Source organism: Dipodomys spectabilis, unplaced genomic scaffold, assembly GCF_019054845.1.
Source record: "Dipodomys spectabilis isolate Male_0828 unplaced genomic scaffold, ASM1905484v1 ptg000157l, whole genome shotgun sequence".
Classification (NCBI taxonomy): Eukaryota; Metazoa; Chordata; class Mammalia; order Rodentia; family Heteromyidae; genus Dipodomys; species Dipodomys spectabilis.
In genome coordinates, this window is record NW_024870834.1 from 7083982 (window position 1) to 7106014 (window position 22033).

The 22033-nt window shown below is 37.4% G+C and overlaps 1 protein-coding gene across 1 annotated transcript in view; it reads left to right on the forward strand.

Moving 5' to 3' along the window:
• Positions 1-22033, forward strand: part of Rps6ka5 (ribosomal protein S6 kinase A5) — a 157953-nt gene that overhangs the window by 92779 nt on the left and 43141 nt on the right. Inside the window, exons 4-7 of the mRNA XM_042692700.1 lie at positions 958-1073; positions 5225-5332; positions 17227-17310; positions 19542-19645. Coding sequence (XP_042548634.1) covers positions 958-1073; positions 5225-5332; positions 17227-17310; positions 19542-19645 — 412 coding nt within the window. The remainder of the gene's footprint in view (positions 1-957; positions 1074-5224; positions 5333-17226; positions 17311-19541; positions 19646-22033) is intronic.

Below are 22033 nucleotides of genomic sequence, written 5' to 3' on the forward strand. Positions count from 1 at the left end.
AGCACTCTACCACTTGAGCCACATCACCACTTCCAGCTTTTTCTCTGACTAATCGGAGATACAAATTTCACAGACTTTCCTGCCGGGCTGGCTTCAAATCACAATTCTCAGATCTTAGCCTCCTGAGTGGCTAGTGCTCACCTCCTGATTTTTTTTAATCAGCCTGCTCCCTTATTATTTGTTACTGCAGCCATAATGTATCCTATTTTATTATTCCCATTGGGATAAATGGGGAAGAGAAATTGGAACCTTCTAATTTTGAATGTTTTCATTTGTTGGTTATACTTTTTTACCTTGTTCACCTTTTTATTTTTATTTTATAGCTATGGAGCAAAAAAAGGCTACCTATTGACTAACGTATATTTTAGGAAGTATGCATAGACAATCCTAGGAAAAGGGAGTTTGCTTGTAGATCTTAAAAATAGTGACTGACATCTATTACATAAGACAAGGTGGGGGACTAAGAATGTGGCTTAGAGGTAGAATGCTTTCCTAGCATGCATGAGGCCCTGGGTTCAATTCCTCAGTACTACATAAAAAAGGTAATAAGACAAGCCGGGGTTTTACTTGTGCTTTGTTTGTTGATTTGGTTTGATTTTGGTTGTCTTGATAGCTGATGCTTGCCATTTTTCAGTAAGTACATTGTACAGCAATGGCAGAGGTTTCTGATAGGCTCTATTTAGAAAAATGCTTCTAAATATATGTTGATTTTATGTAATGGTTGTTTTGGTTTAAATCAGATGAGTACTCTTTGCAAACTGATTTGATTGGCTGAAGGCAGTCATCACCTTATGAAATGGTTTTCCTATATGAACCTAGTAATATTTTTCTAAGTGCCAAATACTGAAAAAAGCGTCATTAACATCAATGCCTTATGTTCAAAGTGATTAAAAAGGAGATGCTTCCTTTTGTTTATGAATACAAGTCAAAGAAAGAAAAAATATATTTCATTTTTAGATTATATAAATGGTGGAGAGCTTTTTACTCATCTTTCTCAAAGAGAGCGTTTCACAGAGCATGAGGTGCAGATCTATATCGGAGAGATTGTGCTTGCCCTTGAACACCTGCACAAGGTAAGATGTGTTATCTTTGGACTTTTTTTCCACAGTCTGCTAACTGAGGTACTGACAGCTTAGCCAGCTGATGTTTTCATGGGGTCCTTGTCTTGGTGGAGGTTGTCAACATTGCCATCTTTTGTTTCACAATTCTCTTGTTCACAAATCTCCTTTTCTATTGTGGTTGCTGGTAGAACCTGCATAGTTTTGTTTTCTTCTTTAAAAATCCTAGGGGCTGGGAAGGTCGCTCAGTGGTAGAGCGCTTGCCTTGCATGCCTGAGGCCCTGGGTTCGATTCCTCAGCACCACATAAGCAAAAAGAAAAAGCCGGAAGTGGCACTGTGGCTCAAGTGAGAGTGCTAGCCTTGAGCTGAAGAACTGAGGGACAGTGCCCAGGCCCAGAGTTCAGGCTCCACGACCGGACCCCCCCTCCCAAAAAAAAAAAAACAACTTCAGAGCGTTTGCCTTAAAAATTCCTAATGCTGTATATATTGTGAAGTGTCATTTTAGTTCTTAAAATGACCTATAAAATGAAACAAAAGCAGAATATGTGTTTCCTTAATTATGACTTACTCCATGGCAGTCTTGGTCTGCCATCGTTGGTAGAGGCCAGAGAATGAGCCTTTCTGCTTTCTCTCCCATGCTGGTTTTCTTCTGCCCCAACCCATTCTCTCCCTCCATTGTCTCCCATGAACTCACTAAAATCTTTCCATGAAGATTGTGTTCATGAACTCATTAGAACTCTATACAACAAATGTAAACTTTCTTTTTATATTGCTGAAATTTCTGTTAATTTTGACCCATGAAATGACTTAATTTTTTAATTTATCAGGAAGCATTATTGTAGAAACAAAGAGTCACTATGTAGCATAAGCTTTTGTGTTTCTTTGTTAGAGAAAGAAGGGTACTAAAGCAGTTGATTCCTAAGAGGATGAGGTCATAAACTGATGGATAGTCTGGCTTGAGTGACTAAATTTCAGCAATACAGGCACACTGTGAAGTCACTATTTTTTGTTTTGTTATAGTTAGATCTTACCCTAGGCGTGATCAACAGAGATTAAAGAGCTGGTTATAGAGCATAAAAAAGAGGAGAGAATTGAAAGAGAAAGGCAAGGAAGAAGGAAGTAGGTTTTAAATGGGCAGGGGTATCCACCAGAAATCAAATCAAAGAGGGAAGTGGTAAGTTGGAAAGGGTATGAAAAGATAATAGAAAAAAAGAACAAAAGTAAGACTGGATATGTGGTAAGGGAAGGAGACAGGTCAGAACAGTTCAGAAGGTTGAGACAAAAGGATCATGAGTTTGAGGCCTGCCCTTAAACTATACATAGAAACTCTGTAAAAAAAAAAAAAAAAAGTACAGGCACCAGTGGCTCATGCCTATAATCTTAGCCACTCAGGAGTATGAGATTTGTGGTTCGCAATTTGAAGCCAGTCCTAGCAGGAACTCTTTATCTTCAATTAACTACCAAAAGCCAGAAGTGGAGTTGTAGCTCAAGTGGTAGAGCACTAGCCTTGAGCAAAAAAGCAGGGATAGCACCCATTCTCTGAAGTGCAACCCCAGTACCAGCACATGCACACACAAAAACATGGGGGAACGGGTAAAAATATATAAGAAACAGAAGGACAAAGAGCAGGCAGTCAGGACAGGCTATAGATAGTACAGTGAAAAAGGAGAGTAGGAAAAATGTCGAGAATCCACTTAGGTCAGGAGACAGACATATGGACTTCTTTGGACAGTATCTTCAGTCTGGTGACAAGCTTTCTAACTATGGGATATAAGGTAATTATACAAGAAACAAATTGAACCCCAGAATAGGCTACAAAGACTCTTGAAACTTATGATTAGATATAGTATTTTATAATATAAAAATAGTGATAGAATTAACCATAAATGCCAATATGAAAACAAAACACAGGCCTCCAATGGGTTAGCTAGAAAATACAGGGTTTTTAAAAATTTATGTGACACTTTAATTCTGTTCATTTTACTCAAGAAAAATTCATGAATATTCATTATTATCAAATAGTAGTGAGAAGCATGGAAGTAGTGTACACAATGAATCTGGATCTAAATGTAATTGATTTGGCATGATAGTAATATAGTAAATCAGGTCTCAGCTGTCTCTTTATCTTACTAGCCTAAAATGACACATATAACACAAAGCCAGCAATCTTCATTGTGATATACCTACTCTGATACTAGATTTCACAAGGAGAAAAAAAATGTAAATTTATTTGGAAGTGATGAGATAAGCAAGTAGTAAAAAACTTGTTTCTTAAAAAAAATATATTTTCCAAGGCCAGGTGCCAGTGGCTCACGCTTGTAATCCTAGCTATTCAGGAGGCTGAGATCTGAGGATCTCGGTTCAAAGCCAGCCCGGGCAGGAAAGTCCGTGAGACTCTTATCTCCAATAAACCACTAGAAAACTGGAAGTGGCACTGTGGCTCAAGCGGTAGAGCACTCGCCTTGAGCTGAAGACAGCGCCCAAGCCCAGAGTTCAAGCCCCAGGATCGACCAAAAAAAAAATTTCCAAAGAGATTGTTTAACAAAGCACTGCTCATTGTTAGATGCCTGTAGTGCTTCAAGTCAAATGTCTTATCAATATAGACACTATCTGCATGTTTTCCTTCCTGTGTTTCTTGTAAACCACTGAAGATCTTGGAGGAAAATTGCCTAGGGTCTTTCTTTGTATAATTTGTTTCAATTTTGAGGGGTAATTAATATTCTTTTCATATATTTGAGAATATCACGGTTGCAGGGTTTAAAAACATTCATCTAGGATACCATCACTAAAAATAAGAAGTGGAAAATTCCTGTCGACCAAACCTCTCTAACATTATATAGATAGATTTATGTTTTATAGTTGCAATGTTTTGTTTCAAAACTTATACACAAAACAAAATAGATATATAGTTATGGGCTGCATAACAATATTTCTGTCAGTGATAGACCACAAATACAACAGTGCTCCCCTAGGATTGTAATGGAGTTTAAAAAAAAATCCCCTCACTTAGCAATGTTGTCGTGTCATTGTGCTGCATACTATTCACGTTTATGGCACTGCTCTGCTGGCAGTCATATAACAGTGTCACACTCTGATGTAGATAATAACTGCATTTTTATGAATTTACTATACTCATAACAAAAGGAGGTTACTGTAAAAAAGCATTCCATGTTACACTGCCAGCAGCTCCATACTTGCTGTATAATCAATTTCTTTTGTGCTTGATTTAATCTTTTTCTGTTTTGTTCATTATAGCCCTAGAAACTATATATAGATATAGATATATATGTGTGTATATTTATATTTGGAGAGAGAGGTATATAGTTGGCTGTATACATAGGGTTGTTGACATATACTCTCATGATTCTTATGATGTTTGCACAAGCACAAAATCACCTAACAACATATTTTTAAAAAATATAATCCTGGCATTAAGCAGTGCATGACTGTATAAATGTTATTTAATTGGTTTTATAAGTTGAGTTTAAGGCCAGCCTGGAGTACACAGCAAGAGGATATATCACAACAATAAAACAAAAAAATTAAAAACGAAATGAAAAAGGAAGTATAAGAAGTGAGCAGTGTGAAATCTGACTTATTAGAAAAGCTTTATGAGGCCTGGCGGCTCACGCCTGTAATCCTGGCTACTTAGGAGGCTGAGATCTGAGGATCACAGTTCAAAGCTAGTCCAGGCAGAGAAGTCCCAGTGAGACTCTTAACTCCAGTAAACCACTCAAAAACTGGAAGTGGCATTGTGGCTCAAGTGGTAGCGAGCTAGCCTTGAGTACAAAGAGGCTTAGGGATAGCATCCAGGCCCTGATTTCAATAAGGACAAGATCTAGCTAAGAAGACACCTGAAAGTCATCTTGAGCCAGGTTGAAATAAGAGGAAGACAGAAAGATGCAGTCATCAGTAGGGAAGTTCTCCGAAGCTTGCCCCACAGAGATAGACCCTCTTTACAAAGAGAACAGCAACTTGATTCAACAGGTCTAGAGAACCCATCTGATAAGGTCTGAGATGGAAGAAGTTGCATCTTCCCTAACACCAAAGCCATAGACCCTGAAAAGGCAAATGACCTTTTTTTTTAAAAGGTTGATTAAAAAAATATTGTCCTAATTCAGTTTTTAGAAATGGCTTTAAAATGTACATTTGTTTGTTTTTACAGTTGGGGATTATATACCGTGACATTAAGCTTGAGAATATTCTACTTGATTCTAATGGCCATGTGGTACTGACAGATTTTGGTCTGAGTAAGGAGTTTGTGGCTGATGAAGTGAGTATAATATTTTATTTTATAGTAATGGCAGAATGACTAGAGATTTTCATTCAGATTTACAGTAAAACCATCCTATTGCAATTATAGTAAACTTTTGATGGATATGTCAGAATTCTTCATTTAAAAAATATACTTTGCACTATCCCCATAAAAATGTAACAAAACACTTAAAATGATTCTTTAGAAGACCCTTTAGAAGAATTATAGCTTAGCTAATAGCCAATAAAGAATTACAAAAACAGGCTGGGCGCTGGTGGCTCATGCCTATAATCCTAGCTACCCAAGAGGCGAGATCTGAGGATCATGATTCAAAGCCAGGCTGGGCAGGAAAGGCTGTGAAACTCCTACGTCCAATAAACCCCAGAAAACCAGTAGTGGCACTATGGTTCAAGTGGTAGAGCGCTAGCCTTGAGCTGAAGAGCTGAGGGACAGTGCTCAGGCCCAGAGTTCAAACCCCATGACTGACAAAAAAAAAAGACAAAAACAGCCAGGCACTGATGTTCACATTTGTAATCTTAGCTATTGAGGAGGTTAAGAACAATGTGGATCAACATTCAAACCTAGCTTGGGCAGAAAACTTTGCTAGACCCCTCTTCAATCCATACATAGATGCATTAGTGCTTCCCTGTCGTCCTAAGGTATGTGAGAGCTGAAAATGGCAGAAAAGTCGGAGAGACTTGTGATTAAAGCTGATAAGGGAAGCCCAAAGTAGGCAGGTGTGGCTCAGTTACGCATCTAGGTATGAAGTGAGACTTTGTATCTCAAAAATAACTGGTTCTAGAAATGTGGCTCATTGGTAAAGGTGCCTATCTAGCAAGCACAGAGCCCCTGGTTCAAACTCAACTACTGCCCACCACCCAAAAAGAAAGAAGCACAATACCAGATACCGACAATTTATTTTATAATTACCAAGTAAGTCATGTATCATTGCACTATGAATTCATTTGGCAAGAAACACAAGCGTCTGCTGACCTTAATTCTTTGATAATATTGCTGGGGATATTTGTTCAAAATGAGTTAAAATGTACTAGTTGGTATGCAGATTTTAGATATTGAAGGTCCTCACATTTTCACATTAATTAGAACTTAGAATTAGAAGTGCATTTAATGATATTTAAAGTTGTATGTTTGTTGTGAATATTATGTATATGGCAATTGTAATGATTTATATTTTTGCTACTAATTATTCAAGGTAACCAAAGTTGGATGCCAATTTTGTTAATAAGTTATTGATGTAGAACATGGAATATAGTAAAAATTTCTATAATGAAAGACATTGTTGTGTGACAGCACATCATTCTTGGGTTTCACATTAAGCACAGGTTCAGCAGCTCTAGTCTGGAAATCCAAAGCCTTTTGGGTGACAATGTGATGCCACAAGTGAAAATTCCATCCCTAATGGAATGGTGGATAGTATATAGTCAAAACACAGACACATAAAACTCAGTTTATCAAGCATCCTTCAAAAACAGGAGACACTCTTACCCACTTCAGCTTAGATTTATTGTTTCCATGCACACCCAGATTCCTCCACAGGAGCCCAACACTGGCAGAAAGTAATAAGACAGCTTGTATACAGGTCTATCCTCCAAGGCACGTGGAGCCAAGACCAGTATGCATTATTGTCTTTTTTCCTTATTATTATTCTCTGGTTTGTGGTATATATTGTTGAAAACGTCAGCAAGGGCTACAGATGATTTATATGGACAACAATGATAAGAAAGAGAAGCATTTATGTTTATCTCTAGCACAGAAAGCCAAGCTACTAAAGAAGTTGCAAAGCAGTGTGTGAAATGTTTTAGACGAGAATGTGGTTTTGGAGTGACCATCATGTGTGACCTGAAGAAACTGAGGGAGAAACTGTGAAACTTCTGTGCTGAAAGTGATGAACTGAAGTTAATGAAAAAACAGAAAAAATATTATGTAAGAGCAAAAATGAATGTCTTGATTGTGAATTGAGAGCAGATCCAGCAGCATTGCCAGGAAGTGCTACCATTTAACGGTGTGCTTGCTGATCACTGTGGTCGATGAATTGTGATGAACTAACAGTTGAAGGTAATGACAGATACTCTATAGGCTGGTTGCAAGACTTAAGAAAAGACACAATTTTAACTTGAAAGATCTGTAGTAATAAGATATATGCTGATGAGCCAGCAGAGAATGAGTTTGCCAGGGTCATCGCTTAGAAGCATATGATGCTACTCCGTCTGTAACACTGATGAGACATGATGGCCCAGAAAAAAATCACCTTTAAAAAATTAAGGATGTTAAGACAGAAGGACTGTGCTGGCATTTGCTTTGTGTTACATATGATGCAACCCCCTGGGATGGTCAAAGGCTTGTGTCCTCACTGTTTAGGGAATACATTTCTTACCAGACTATTATGCTAGCAGAAAAGCCCCAGTCACCAAGGACCTCTTTTCAAACTGGTTTCACTTTTAGTACCAACAGTTGATGTTCACTGGAGAGAAGTTAGACTGCATGAAGATAGCAAGATTTGTGCGATTCCCTGATAACTGTCCTGCTCATCCTCCAGCTAAAGTTCTCATGAGAATTGGTGCTTATGTCATGTGCTTCACAGAGTGTGGCTTTATTAATTCAGCCACCTGGGCAGAGAATCTTTAGATTGTCAAGAAGTAAATATAAAACCACTTTCTTAAAAGCACAGTAGCAGCAGTAAACAGGGTTGTGGCAATGGACGGTTTTCCACAGGAATTCAGCATGAAAGCTGCCTTGTGTGTATGCAGTGATTGCACCAGGGACATAATAAAAGAAGGTGTGCGTGCCTGGCATGTATGATAATAAACAAAGTGGTGATTTGAAGGATTTTTTTATGTCAAATGAGAAAAAAAGTGATGTCTGACCTCCTTTTAGAGCTTGTCAGTAAACTGAAAGAAGCAGTTATCAAAGAAGTTTGACATCAGTAACAAAACCCCAGTTTTTCATTATCAATGGCAAAATAGTTGAGATAGTTCTGAATCCAAGTATTGGTGATAAGGGTGATGGTGAGGATGATCCTGTTAATATTGGATGGGGGGAATGCCTGTAAAAAGCATGGTGAAAACACATGATGAGCTTTCTGCAAGACTAACGCAGAATGCATTCACGACACATCCAAATCATCACATAAAATGAAAGAGATTTTCAGACAAGGGCTTAGTTACTAAGACAAATGACTCTGGAGGACATATTTTTTTTAATTTCTCATCTTCAGAGACCCATTTTGTGGTGCCTCAACTGCTGCTGATGTATCTTCTCATCCAAATATAAGGTATACATAGCGAAGCTTTAAATTGAAGTGTGTTCTTACAGCTAGAGAACTGTTTGGTGGTGGTAGTGTCTAGCAGCTAGCATGAATTCTGCATTCTCAGTTCTCCTCCACACATGGTTTTTTCATTGTATTAATGATATGCCATTTCCCTCACTGCTAAACACTTCCTATGATTATTTATGGGTTGCATATAAATTCAGAGCAATGAATGATGATGATGCCAAACAACCATATATGACCCATAGGGAAGGCTGGGAGAGTGACACCTGGCCTTTCTAATGTTTCAATGTACCCAAACTTTGTTTCGTGCACAAAAGTACTTACAAATTATGTAACATGACATTCAGACTACATATATAAAGTATAAATGGATTTCCTCTTTAGACTTGGGTTTTTATCCCCAATATACCTGTAAGTACTCAAGTAAAAGTGACAACACTGAAATCTCCAGCACATCTGGTCCCGAGTATTTTGGGCAAGGGAAACCACGTATGTATGTCTTTATGATTGCTTCTTATAGTATTGACAAAGCACTTGTAAGGCTAGTGAGAGGATGGTGGCATTACAAAGCTAAAAGATACTAATTTCTTTTACCATATGTGTATTTATGAGGTTCATTTAGTCAGTAGTTACTGAATGAGTACCTCAATTAGGTGACAAAATGATACATAAAATAGAAATAATCTCTGCCTTAATGAAGACATTAACAGTAAGTTATTTTGATAGAAAAATCATAGTTATAGGGCTGGGAAAGTGGCTCAGTGGTAGAGCGCTTGCCTTGCATGCATGAGGCCCTGGGTTCGATTCCTCAGCACCACATAAGAAAAAAGAAAAAAGCCAGAAGTGGCCCTGTGGCTCAAGTGGTAGAGCGCTAGCCTTGAGCTGAAGAGCTGAGGGACAGCGCCCAGGCCCAGAGTTCAGGCCCCATGACCGGACCCAAAAAAAAAGAAAAATCATAGTTATAGAGTAGATGAATTCTGATGAATTCAAAATTTGTAGTTATACAAATGAGTTGCCATTCAACAAAGCAGTTTATGAATGCAGTGCACCTTGATTAATGTCAACATCCTCACCCACCCTTCCCAACCCAGTCTTTCCCTCACTTTTCTTAATTTTGGGGGTATGTGTTGAGTCATTATTATTTTTTGGCCATTTAACAAAGCAGTGGGCATAAGAATTGTCGTGAGTGATTTGCATCACACAGCAGTGTCTTAGGCCAGTAAGGCTACTTGGCACCTCTGAATCGCCAGAACGTCCTAGCAATTAGAGGAACTAGCTGTCCTCCAGAGTAGAAGTTTAGTTAATCCTGGGTTTAGGAAGGATAGGTTGAGAGTCTGTTTAAGAAAAAAGTAATCTTCGATCCTTACCTTCAGAGAAGAGTATAAAGGTCATATGGACTTCTGGGACATTGAGCACAGCTGAGAATGAGGATACTGTATGCAAAGAGGAAAAGCAAGAAGTGTCACGGAACTGCAATTTCCATGGCTTCTTTCCTACCAGCCTATTCTGAGCATAGTGGCATTCTAGTCAGTATGGAAAATTCCTGTCTGAGAAGCCAAGAAAAAAAAACCCAACAGATCTTGTCATGTGGGGATTTCAAAAATGAACTAACGCAGTCAGATGTCTCTATCAGAGAAAGCTGTGTGATCTGAGAGGCCCAGCCTGCCACAGAGACACATTTGTGATGATTCCATAATTTGCCATATTTTTATGACAGTATTGCAGTGTAAGTAGTTTCCTTGGTATGTACCTAAAGTATCACAGTATCTGATTATTCTGAGAAGAATACAGGCCCCAAGTAGACTGCTAAAGAGCTCTATTATCCCCTTTACTCCTCTCCATTGGACCATTCATTCATTCCATTGAAATTTGTTAAGAGCCTTTTGTGTGCTAGATATTAGTTCTGATAATACAGTGAAAAAAATCAATGTTTATAGATATGTGTGATTGATCATGTAGACATAGGATCAGAATTTGGCCCTAGGAAATACCGAAGTGTTAGTACACAGAGCCAAACCACCAACAACAAGAATCAAACGTGATCCAAGTTGTTAGGTGCGCCATTGTTAGGTTAGCAGCTAGCTATTCCTCAGGAGGGAAGACTCTTGGGTTTTCTTGGGGCATTTCAATAACCTCTCTCAAGGAAATGAGGCTTTTAACGGCATAGGATTGAAACCCTCCATAAGCTCTGAGCACTTGGTTGGCAGGTACAGAGTGAGATAGGGGAATTCAAGCTGAAGCAGAGACATCTTTGATAAGTTTCCTGAATTCTTCATTGGAAACAATCTTGCTATTAAAAAAAACCACATAACTATTAAGCTTTTCTTTTGCCCAAGGATACCCTTGGGCAAAGGGGAGGAATGAACTATTAGTCTAACCCTTAAGAGGTTAGGCAGGCTCTTTTGGCTCAATGCCTGTGAGCCACCTAGCTACTATAAGCTTCCTTGCTACTCAGGAGGCTGAGATCTGAAGATCTTGGTTCAAAGCCAGCTGAGGCACAAAAGCCGGTGAGATTTTTATCTCTAATAAACTACTCAGAAAGAGCTGGAAGTAGAGTGACAGCTCAAGTGGTAGAGTACTAACCTTAAGCAAAAGAAACTCAGGGGTAGCACCCAGGCCCTGAGTTCAAGGACCAGCTAAAAAAATAATAAAGTTTTTACTGTCAGGCACTAGGTAGGAATGATCCTTTACTAAATCCGCTAAAGCTTGAATCCATCTGGCACCTGTTCAGCAAGTTTCCCTACTAAGACCTTTCTACCATAAAAATAATACCTTGAGGCCAGGTACCAGTGGCTTATGCTTGTAATCCTGGCTATCTAGGAGGCTGAGATTTGAGAATCACTGTTCAGAAGCAGCCTGAGCAGGAACGTCTATGAGACTCTTATGTCCAATTAACCATCAAAAAATCTGGAAAGGCAGCAGTGAACCAAATGGTAGAGTGCTAGCCTTGAGCAAAAAGCTGCTCATGGACAGCAACCAGACCCTGAGTCCAAGCCCTAAGACCGGCACAAAAAAATTTAAAAAAAGATTTTTTGAGGTCCAGTCATAGGGCCTGAACTCTGGGCCTAGGCACTGTCCCTCAGCTCTTCAGCTCAAGTCTAGCGCTCTACCACTTGAGCCACAGGGCCACTTCCAGCTTTTTCTTTTTGCTTATGTGGTGCTGAGGAATCGAACCCAGGGCCTTGAGCATGCAAGGCAGGCACTCTACCACTGAGCCACCTTCCCAGCCCAAAAAAATGAAAATTTTTTAAAAAGACTGAAACCAACCATTATTTCTCAGGTTTTCACTAGTATCAATTAGCTGTACAGCTGTTTCATTTTAACATACCAGTATATGTATACAATATATGTTGATGGGACCAATTTTCTGTTCCTGCCATTCATTTTTTTTAAAGTTTGTTATTTTTCAGTGGGATTTCACCATAGTATCTTTGCACATAAGTACCTAGAAAACATAGCTAGCATTAAGATTAGCAGCATTCCTTGTTTTGTTTCATACGTCAGCCTTACTCACAAAATATCATCTTTGTAGGACCATGTTTATTTTCTCCTTCCCTAATCTGCCTCGTTGTTTTCCAGCTAAAAATGTCCAAGAGCCTTCACTTCTCTTCCTGTTAGTTTCTTCCTTTCCCTATTTACATATGCCCTGATTTAAAATATTTAAAAATGGGAGAGATAACGGATGAATGGATGGATAGAGAAAAGGAAAAAACAAATCTCAGCATAGCTAGATCACAGTGTATACCACCATGCCTGACTTACTGACTCAGATAGGATCTCACCAAATTTTTGCCTGACTGGGCCTTGAATCCTTCCAGTCTCTACTTTCTGAGTAGCTGAGATTTTAGACATGAGCCACTGTGTCCAGCCCCCCTCCCGTGTTTTCATGTTGGACTTTAGGTTTTATGTTGAAGGCAAGAATCTTATCTTTTTGTGTGTATGTAGATAATCTAGCCCCCATTTAAGTATTCAGTCCCTTTTCTGCTGAAGTAAAATGTAACTTCTGTCATAGAATTGTGTTCCAGTGTACCCTCCTTGAGACTACTTTTATGCTTTTTATTGAATTTCATTTGTCTGCTTCTTTCTGCATCAGAACCAAAATATCTAAACACCCCTAACTATATAGTAAGCTTGAATTGGGAAAAGTGAGGTCCTGGTGCTTTCCCTTAGTCTTTCTCACTTTCCTTCTCTTCTCTGTCCTCAGCTCCTTCTCTGCTTTGGCTTTTTGTGACTGCTTGTGAATTATGGAGTTGAATTTGTGTGTTAATTTGGAAAGAATTGCATTGTTTGTAGTTTCAACTTTTAATCAATGAATTTTTATCAATGAATAATTATGTTACCTTTTATGTCCTCCAAAAATTTTATTACTGTCTTTACGTTTTATAAAACTATGCTACTTAGGTTTACTTCTACTTTTTAGAGAATCAGTTCTACTTTCTATAAATCAGTTTTTGTTCCAACTAGAATATTTACATTTTTCTTGTTAAAATATGAGAACATTTTTTATCACATACGTAAATAATATTGCAGAATTCTTACAGTTCCACAAATGCATAGACTCACTTGGATTTCTCTGTAGCTGACCATGTTAAGAGAGAAAAATCAGAACTACTATTTGCAAGTAGAAATGGTTTTCTTTGCTTTTCACTTTTTTTTCATTTTTCATCCTTTCATGGTTGTTTTGTTTTGAGTTGATTCACGTAATTGCTTTCTCTACTATGTATTAGAATTTTCTTATTTTTAATCTTAGTTGGAATTCTATCGGTGTTTCATTTTTTAATTGCCACTATTGGTGATGTGTAATTTGTCTTGATCAATTTTGCAAAGGTTTGTCAGTCTTTTGTAAGAAACAGTATCTGTCAGGCCTCTCAATTTTATCTATTTCTTCATGTGTTCCTTTTTTCCTTTTTTAATTTTGTTTCAAACTCTTTTTCTAAACTCTGAAATTTCACATCTAGTAATTATCTTTTTTTGAACAAAGCTAAGACTTTCTAAAAATAATTTTTAACTATATACCACAAGTTCTGATTTATAATATTTTTACTGTTCTTTTAACTCATCCTCCTTTTTCTTTATGCCAAGAATTACTTAGGACAATAAAAAAAATGAGCTACTTAGTTGTTATTGTCAGACTAAGTAAAACATAGTAAATACTGGTGACCATCAAATCTTTCCAGCATGAATCAGTAGCACATGTATTACATACTTTTTGAACCAAACTTAGGAATATATAATGTCTTTCAGAACAGATTTTCATTTGAAAAGTTTGATGAACTTAAAGTTTAATTTTAATAGCTTATATTAAGGAGAAATTGCCTATATATGAAAATAAAAATGTATAGTTATGTAGAAGACTAGTTTTTAAAATAAGAATCTAGAAAAGCAGCTGGATACTTGTGGCTCACATTTGCAATCCTAGCTACTCAAGCGGCTGAGATCTGAGGATCGCAGTTCAAAGTTAGCCCAGGCAGAAAGTTCCTATGAGACTCTTATCTCCAATTAACCACTCAAAAACCAGAAGTGGCACTGTTGCTCAAGAGGTAGAACACTATCCTTTAGCACAAATTGGCTCAAGGACAGTGCCCGGGCCCTGAGTTCAAGCCCCACAACCAACCAAAAAAAAAAAAAAAATCTAGCTAAATTCATTATCTTTTTACTCTTAAATCAGTGTGGAGAATTGAGTTCTTGTTCATTTTGGTTTTGCTGTGGTGTAGCAAGACTTGATTTAGTCTATGGTATTTTAGTGATATCTTAAAGGTATTTTTCAAAGTGATATCAAATGATAATTACTATGATTAAGTAATTTTTATTTTATGGTTTTTCAGTGTTGGGTTAAACCAAGACCTTCACATGGTAGGCAGACCTTTCTGTCACCGCGCTGTATCCTCAATAGCAATGTTTCTGCTTCTATATCTTGGCTGTGCAATGGGATTTTGCTTACTGTCCTAAAAAGGGAAATGAGAATAATAAAGAAGCTTGAAGTTCTTTGTAAAAATTGATTTTTCAAATATTTTTAATCCAACTATTTGAATGCTTCTTAATACACCTTTTTACTAACTAAGCATATTCAATAAAATGTCAATAATTTTTCATTGACTTATATACAAATGTATATGGGTTCAATTTATCTAGCTTTCATCTTTTTCAGTAGTTTGCCACAGCATTGGTCCTGATATGAGAAAGCAAAGAGATAAGGACACATGATCTCTGTGTAATGTTCAGAAACACTGTTCTGCAAGCTAACTGAAAAAGAAAATTTCCCTTAGTTTCAAGAAGAATAGTGGTCTTCCAGTGTGTATAGAATGTAAAAGCAAAGAAATGAATCACAAAGCACATGAATTTTATTTACGTGTGTGTGCATATATGTGCACAGTTAAGTTCATTGCGTTTAAATGAGTTTATTACAATTATTGTCTCTGTGGGCTAACTTAAACTTGAACTAATATAAAGGGATTTCTACCACTTCTGTGACAAAGCTTTACAGTTAAAATTGGTGAATAAAAAAGAATGCTTGCTTTTCTTGGAATTTTTCTGATGGAATAGGGTAAAGTGTAAGTCAGAAAGCCTTCTCTAAGAACTATTGGTTTTGATCTGAGCTTGCTGGTTTCTGCTTGTGATCCTACTCACTCAGGAGATCTGGAGGATTATAATTCAAGGACAGCTTGGGCAAAATTTCACAACTTTTCCATCTCAACTAATAAAAAACTGGGCTTGGTGAAGTGCGCCTGACATCTCAGCTATGTGGAAGCCTAAGTAGAAGATCACAGTCGAGGCCTCTTAAGGCATAAATGAGAGAACCTATTTGAAAAATTATGAAAGCATAAAGGACTGAGGGGTGTGACTGAAGTGGTAGAATGCCTGTCTTAGCAAACTGAAGGCTCTGATTTCAAACCCTAGCACTGCCCCCCAAAAAAAGTATTTGTGAAAATTACTTTGTGAAATATTTTAATGACACCAAATGTCCTTAAAAGTTTCAGATAAATCCAAATGAGTGTGTATTATTCAAGAATTCATTTTCTTTTATGTATATGTGTGTATGTATATATATGCTTATATATATATATGAATTTCAGTTTAAATACTTACTCCTTTATTGTATTGTGCCTAGTCAGTGAGCATTTTAAGTTTTACTTAAGTTTTTTAAATATTAACATTGAGGCTGTCATATTCAATTACCTTTTTGAATTTTGTAAAGTTCTATAAAAACGAAATGCTTTGTTTAAGAGACATTATTTGTTCTTTTAAAAAGCTTCTTATGGGAAGGTGGCTCAGTGGTAGAGTGCTTGCCTTGCATGCATGAAGCCCTGGGTTCAATTCCTCAGCACCACATAAGCAGAAAAGGCCGGAAGTGGTACTGTGGCTCAAATGATAGAGTGCTAACCTTGAGTTGAAGAGCTGAGGGATAGTGCCCAGGCCCAGAGTTCAGGCCCCACGACTGACCAAAAAAAAAAAAAAGGTCCTTACTTCATTAAAATGTTGCATATTGATTGAACATAATTTCAACCTATAATTTATGCCTTTTCAAAAAAATGCGTAACAAGCCTGAGTACATTCAAATTCTGTCATTGCTATTATACTTTCTTCTTCCTCTGTATTTCTGATTTAATGATCTACCAGAATTTTAAAACTTGAGATGATTGCTTGATTGTTGGAGTCCATCAGGAAAAACAAAATGGATCCAAAGCTTGCTTTATCTAACTTTCTCTTTTGTCAGCCATTAAGAAATGGCAAGCAATATTTCTTTTTGGGGGGGGAGGGGGTCCCGTCATGGTGCCTGACCTCTGGGCCTGGGCGCTGTACCTCAGCTCTTCAGCTTAAGGCTAACAACACTCTACCACTTGAGCCACAGCGCCACTTCCGGTTTTTTTCTTTTTGCTTATGTGGTGCTGAAGAATTGAACCCAAGGCCTCATGCATGCAAGGCAGGCACTCTACCACTGAGCCACCTTCCCAGCCCATAAGCAATATTTCTAAAAACTCAGTCTGCACCAGGCACCAGTGGCTCACACCTGTAATCCTAGCTACTCAAGAGGCTGAGATCTGAGGAACATGGTTGGAAGCCACTGTGAGACTCTCATCTACAATTAACCACTCAAAAAATGGAAGTGGTGCTGTGTCTCACAGTGGTAGAATCCTAGCCTTGGGCAAAATTGCTCGGGGACAGCACCCATGGCCTGAGTTCAAGCCCCATAACAGACAAAAAAACAAAACAACAGCAACAACAACAAAAAAACCCTTCAGTCTACATTCTAAACTTATGGTGGTAATGAAAATAAAAGTAAACCTTTTGTGTATAATAGTTTTAAATTATTTAGGATTCTGAAAATTTAAGTGATTTCTGTTGGCTTTATATAAAGTATATAGAATACAGATAAACAATAGTTTATTCCTTGGCTTAAATAAATAGATTGAAATATTTAATGCTGAAATTAGACCACTAAAAACTTTATAATATAAAAGCCAGAAAGTGGCTCATCCTGTAATATAAGCTGCTCAGGAGATAGGGATCAAGAGGATTCAGATTTAAGGCTATCTAGGAAAAAGGTTAATGAGACCCTATCTCTTGGGACCCTTGCTATGCTAGTTTGAAACCAAATCCCTTTTTTGTTTGTTTGTTCAAGACTGAAAGAGCATATTCCTTTTGTGGAACTATTGAATACATGGCACCAGATATTGTCAGAGGGGGAGATTCGGGACATGACAAGGTAGGTTCTGTTTTTGATGCCTCTTTATGTATTTCCATGAAATGTACAGCAAGAATCTCAGTTAATACCCTTAGGTACAGAGCTGTCTTTGTATGTTCTCTTTTGCTTCATATACCTGAACACTTGCATTTTTAAGGTGTTATTAGTAAGGATATCTATCATGTTTTGTAGACTGATGTTTGTGTTAAAGTTAAGACATCAAAATTAACTTTTTATTCATTGCCATTAAAAAAGCCTGTCTGTAGCTTAAGAAAACACCAGCTGTGACTCCGTGGGGGGAAAAAGAGAAGAAGAAACCATTCTTCTTCTGGTGCATGGGACTTGATCTTTCGGACACAGCTTAACTACAGTACAATACTTGGGTGTCACTAAGTATGTACACTGTGTGATAGATTCCTATCTGAATCATGATAAATGATTTTTAACAGTGCCTTATTGACATAATTAATTTCTGCTAGAAAACAGAGATGTCGTTATGTGTACCATCTTTAGTTAATAAGTGCTCTCTAAGTTGTTGAGAAGTCATTGAAAAGAGTCCTACATATTTCCTTATTTCTGATTTCTGCCTTTTACTTTACCATGGTACTTACAACTTATTGATAACCTCTCCAACAGAAATAAACTTGTTTTTCTGCTGGGACTGGGGCTTGAATTCAAGGCCTGGGCACTGTCACTTAGCTTTTTCACTTTTATCTCTTGAGCCACAGCTGTACTTCAAAGAAACAAACATTTTTACCAACCTTGGAAGAAGAAAAAGTCCTGCAATTAAGATCTATCTTCTTGACCCTCTGAAAAGCTCAATATTTTTTGTCTCTTTATTTCTCTTCATATGTGCAAAATAAAGATCATGCAGCAGCTTTCTAAATAATTGTGTTCTTAAATCTAGGTCATCCTATATTGAAGGATAAAACATTCAGTCTCTCCTTAACACTTGTAACTTTCTCAAATAAGAATATATGGCTGATTTTTGTTCATTGACTTTACTTTTTTCTTCATACCCTTTGGAAGGGCTACATATGCAGTCCATTATTTAACTAGAACTTTGATCTCCTTTCTAACGTTCACTCACATACATTATATAAGCCTATCTCCAACTTGCCTGGCTTTGGTTCTGAAGCCATGGCTAGGAATCTAATTGCAAATCTGTATCAATGGAAGAACATGGTTTCTCATCCTATTGCAGGACATCTTCAGGGCTTTGATCAAATGGCAGTGGAATTGCTTTATGAATTAAAGAATTTAATTGTTGATATAGTTTGTTTCATGGTGTTCTTTGAAGCTGCTAGGAAAATTGGTAGGAAATCATAACTATTAAAACTGGAAATTTATTTTCTAAGACCTAAAGGAGTTTGTGTACAGATGAAGAAAGATTATCTTACCTCTAGAATCTCTGTATACTCCAGGTCCACACCACAGCTAGTCAATACATAGTCTTTCTGAAATGTGGATAACACAAACAACTTTAAGCTAATTAAATAAGGTCTTTGCAATACCTGGATGGATGAGGCCTTCAATAAGTCCAGTTCCTCTCATGATACTGACCTAACTGTTGCCTGTGTCATTGTTCTCTGGGCTCATAAACCTTTCGGGAAACAGGTAGTTCTTAACAAATGTTACAAATTCATATTTAAGTTCCACCAATTTGTAATTGATTTAATTACTCATATTTTGATTGGATAATTTTAAATAATTCATTTTCAACATATCAAAATTCTTTGAACTGTATTTAATTCACTGTGTTTTCTGTTTAGGTAACTAAATTCATAAATGTGCTTCCAACTTAGAGCACCTTTTTCTATTATTTCAAATCTTCTTATCAGTAAAGACCCCCAGGTTTATGTAAATATTTAATTTAGGAAGTTACAAAAAACTAACACTCAAGGATGAAATTTTTTTTGAAGAATTTTATTGTAAAATAAAGTTAAAGTTTTTTGGTGATGAAAAATGCTGATTCTTTCCCCCTGTCATAACTCCAAAGATCTCACCTACTTAACAATTTTTTTTAATTAGGTTATTTTAAGTTAGAGATAAAACTGCAACTACATTAACAATCTTTCTGTGCTGAGGGTAACTGGCTATTTGTTCTGCATATATCCTTCTTATATGTGCTAATTTAATACTCCTTACACAGAAAGCTATATACAATTTTTTTGTTATTTTCCAACTATATAGCTTTTCTCAAAGACTATTTTAGTTGATCATGCTGCAAAATGAAATTGTTGTTGTTGTAGGCGGTTGACTGGTGGAGTCTAGGAGTTCTTATGTATGAACTGCTTACTGGAGCATCTCCTTTTACTGTTGATGGAGAGAAAAACTCCCAAGCTGAGATATCTCGGTAAGAGTGAATATACACAAATACTGTTTTTCTCAAAGGAATTGATCAGATTTTGAAATCAGCCTGATAAAAAAAATAAGAGAGATAAGCAAATGATGTTTACATGGTGGATATTCTTATTTATCTTCCTATAATGTGTAGATATATAATCTCGCTATGTATTTTGACTCAGTGTCTGACTTAGATACTAAATCTCATGGAGATAGTATCCAAAATCTTTTTAAAAAAATATTTCTTGTAAAATGGTTAAGAGAATGAAAAGACAAGTCACTGACTGGGATAAACTTGTAAATTATATATCTGAGAAAGAACTAGCATCCAAAATATGAAAGAACTCTGAAAACTCAAGTTTATAATAAAAAAGACACTTCATAAGAGATAATCAGTGGGTGGGAGTAAAGACTGGAAAAGTGATGAACATGATTAATCTTTAGGAAATGCAGATTGAAACTATGGAGAAATACTGCATCCTCAACTCGAGGGATCATACCAAGTGCTGATAAAGACACAGAAGAATGATAACTCTCATACACCACAAGAGGAGATGGAACATAGTACTATTACTTTGGAAAACAGGAAGTTTCTTTAAAAAGTTAGACTTTACCTGTTACATGTCTCGCCATTTTATTCCTATAAAATCACCAAAGAAAATGAAAGCACATCCATTGCTAGGCATTGTGTGGCAGATACCTGTAATCCCAACTACTCAGAAGACAGATGCAAAGGATTAAAGTTCTAGGTGAGCCTGAGCAAAGTTAGTGCAAGTAGTAAAGCAATAAGAGACACTGGCTTCTCCATAAAAAAGAAGTCTGTTCAAAAACTTGAGCAATAAATGCATTCAACAGCTTTTCTTGCAATGTCTAAAACCTGCAAATAAGACCTTGTAAAGTCTGTGGACAAGGCCTGGCGCCAGTGGCTCACACTTGTAATCCTAGCTACTCAGGAGGCTGAGATCTGAGGATCACAGTTCAAAGCCAGCTCGAGCAGGAAAGGCCGTGAAACTCTTATCTCTAATAAATCACCAGAAAAAAACAGAAGTGGTACTATAGCTCAAATGGTAGAGCGCTAGCCTTGAACTGAAGAGCTGAGGGACAGCACCTAGGCCCAGAGTTCAAGCCCTATAACCAAAAAAAAAAAAAAAAAAAGTGTCAGCAAGTTATTAAACAAATTGTGTGGTTAATACATACAAATGGAGTACTGCTTGTAAGAAATGAGAGGTGAGCAAATGATATGGGCTCAGGGCTTTATTGGGGGACAGACCTGCTTGGTAGCTTCAAGGAGGAATGGAGGCAACAGCAGAGGACAGGTGTGAGGGGAGCTTAAACAAAATTTTAGGGGGCAATCACATGGGTCACATTACTAGGACCGTGGGAATTCGGTGGTGAGGAGTCAGTTCCGAGATGGAGGTGTTATATGGGCTTTGGGAACTGGGGAGAGAGTCACATTCTGAGAAGGAGTGTAATGAGACTGTTGCAACTGGGGTGGAGATTTGTATGTCACACCAGGAAAACAGTACAACATTGGGGAAATTTAACAGGGACTTAATTGGCAAGCTGACTCTGAGACTTTAGACTACTTACCAATAAAAGCATACAGTGTGTTAACATACACAGCAATGTGGTCAAATCTCAAAATAAGCTAAGAGAAAGAAGGTAGGCAATATAGAGTGTATACTGTATGCTTCCAATTCAGGGAAATGCAAATTCATCCATAGTGACAGAGAGCAGAGTAGTGGTTACCTGAGGACTGGTGGCCGGGGGGAGGGGGGAACAAGAAGGATCACATAGGAGCTGAGCAAAGTAAAGGGAGTGGCCATCTTCTTTATATAGATTGTGGCAGTTGTGTCACAGATGGATGTATATCTCAAAGATGCACTTTGTGTGTGAAATACATATCTATTGTACTTTAATAAAACTTTGTTGGTTTGGAGTTTTTTTTGTCAGTCATGGTACTTGAACTCTGGTCCTGGGTGCTGTCCCTCAGCTCTTCAGCTCAAGGCAAGCATTCTACCACTTGAGCCACAGCGCCACTTTTGGTTTTCTGGTGGTTTATTAGAGATAAGAGTTTCATGGACTTTCCTGCCCGGGCTGGCTTTAAACTGCGATCCTCAGATCTCAGCCTCCTAAGTAGCTAGGATTACAGGCATGAGCCACTGGTGCCTGGCAATAAAACTTTTTTTTAATTAAGAAAAAAATGAAGATATGCCTTTCCCAGAAAAGATGAGGAAGTAAATAATTTCTCAGTTGGATGCCAGTGGCTCACACCTATAATCCTAGCTACTCAGGAGGCTGAGATCTGAGGATCACAGTTCAAAACCAGTCCGGGTAGGAAAGTCCGTGAGACACTTACCTCCAATAAGCCATAAACCACCAGAAAACTGGAAGTGGT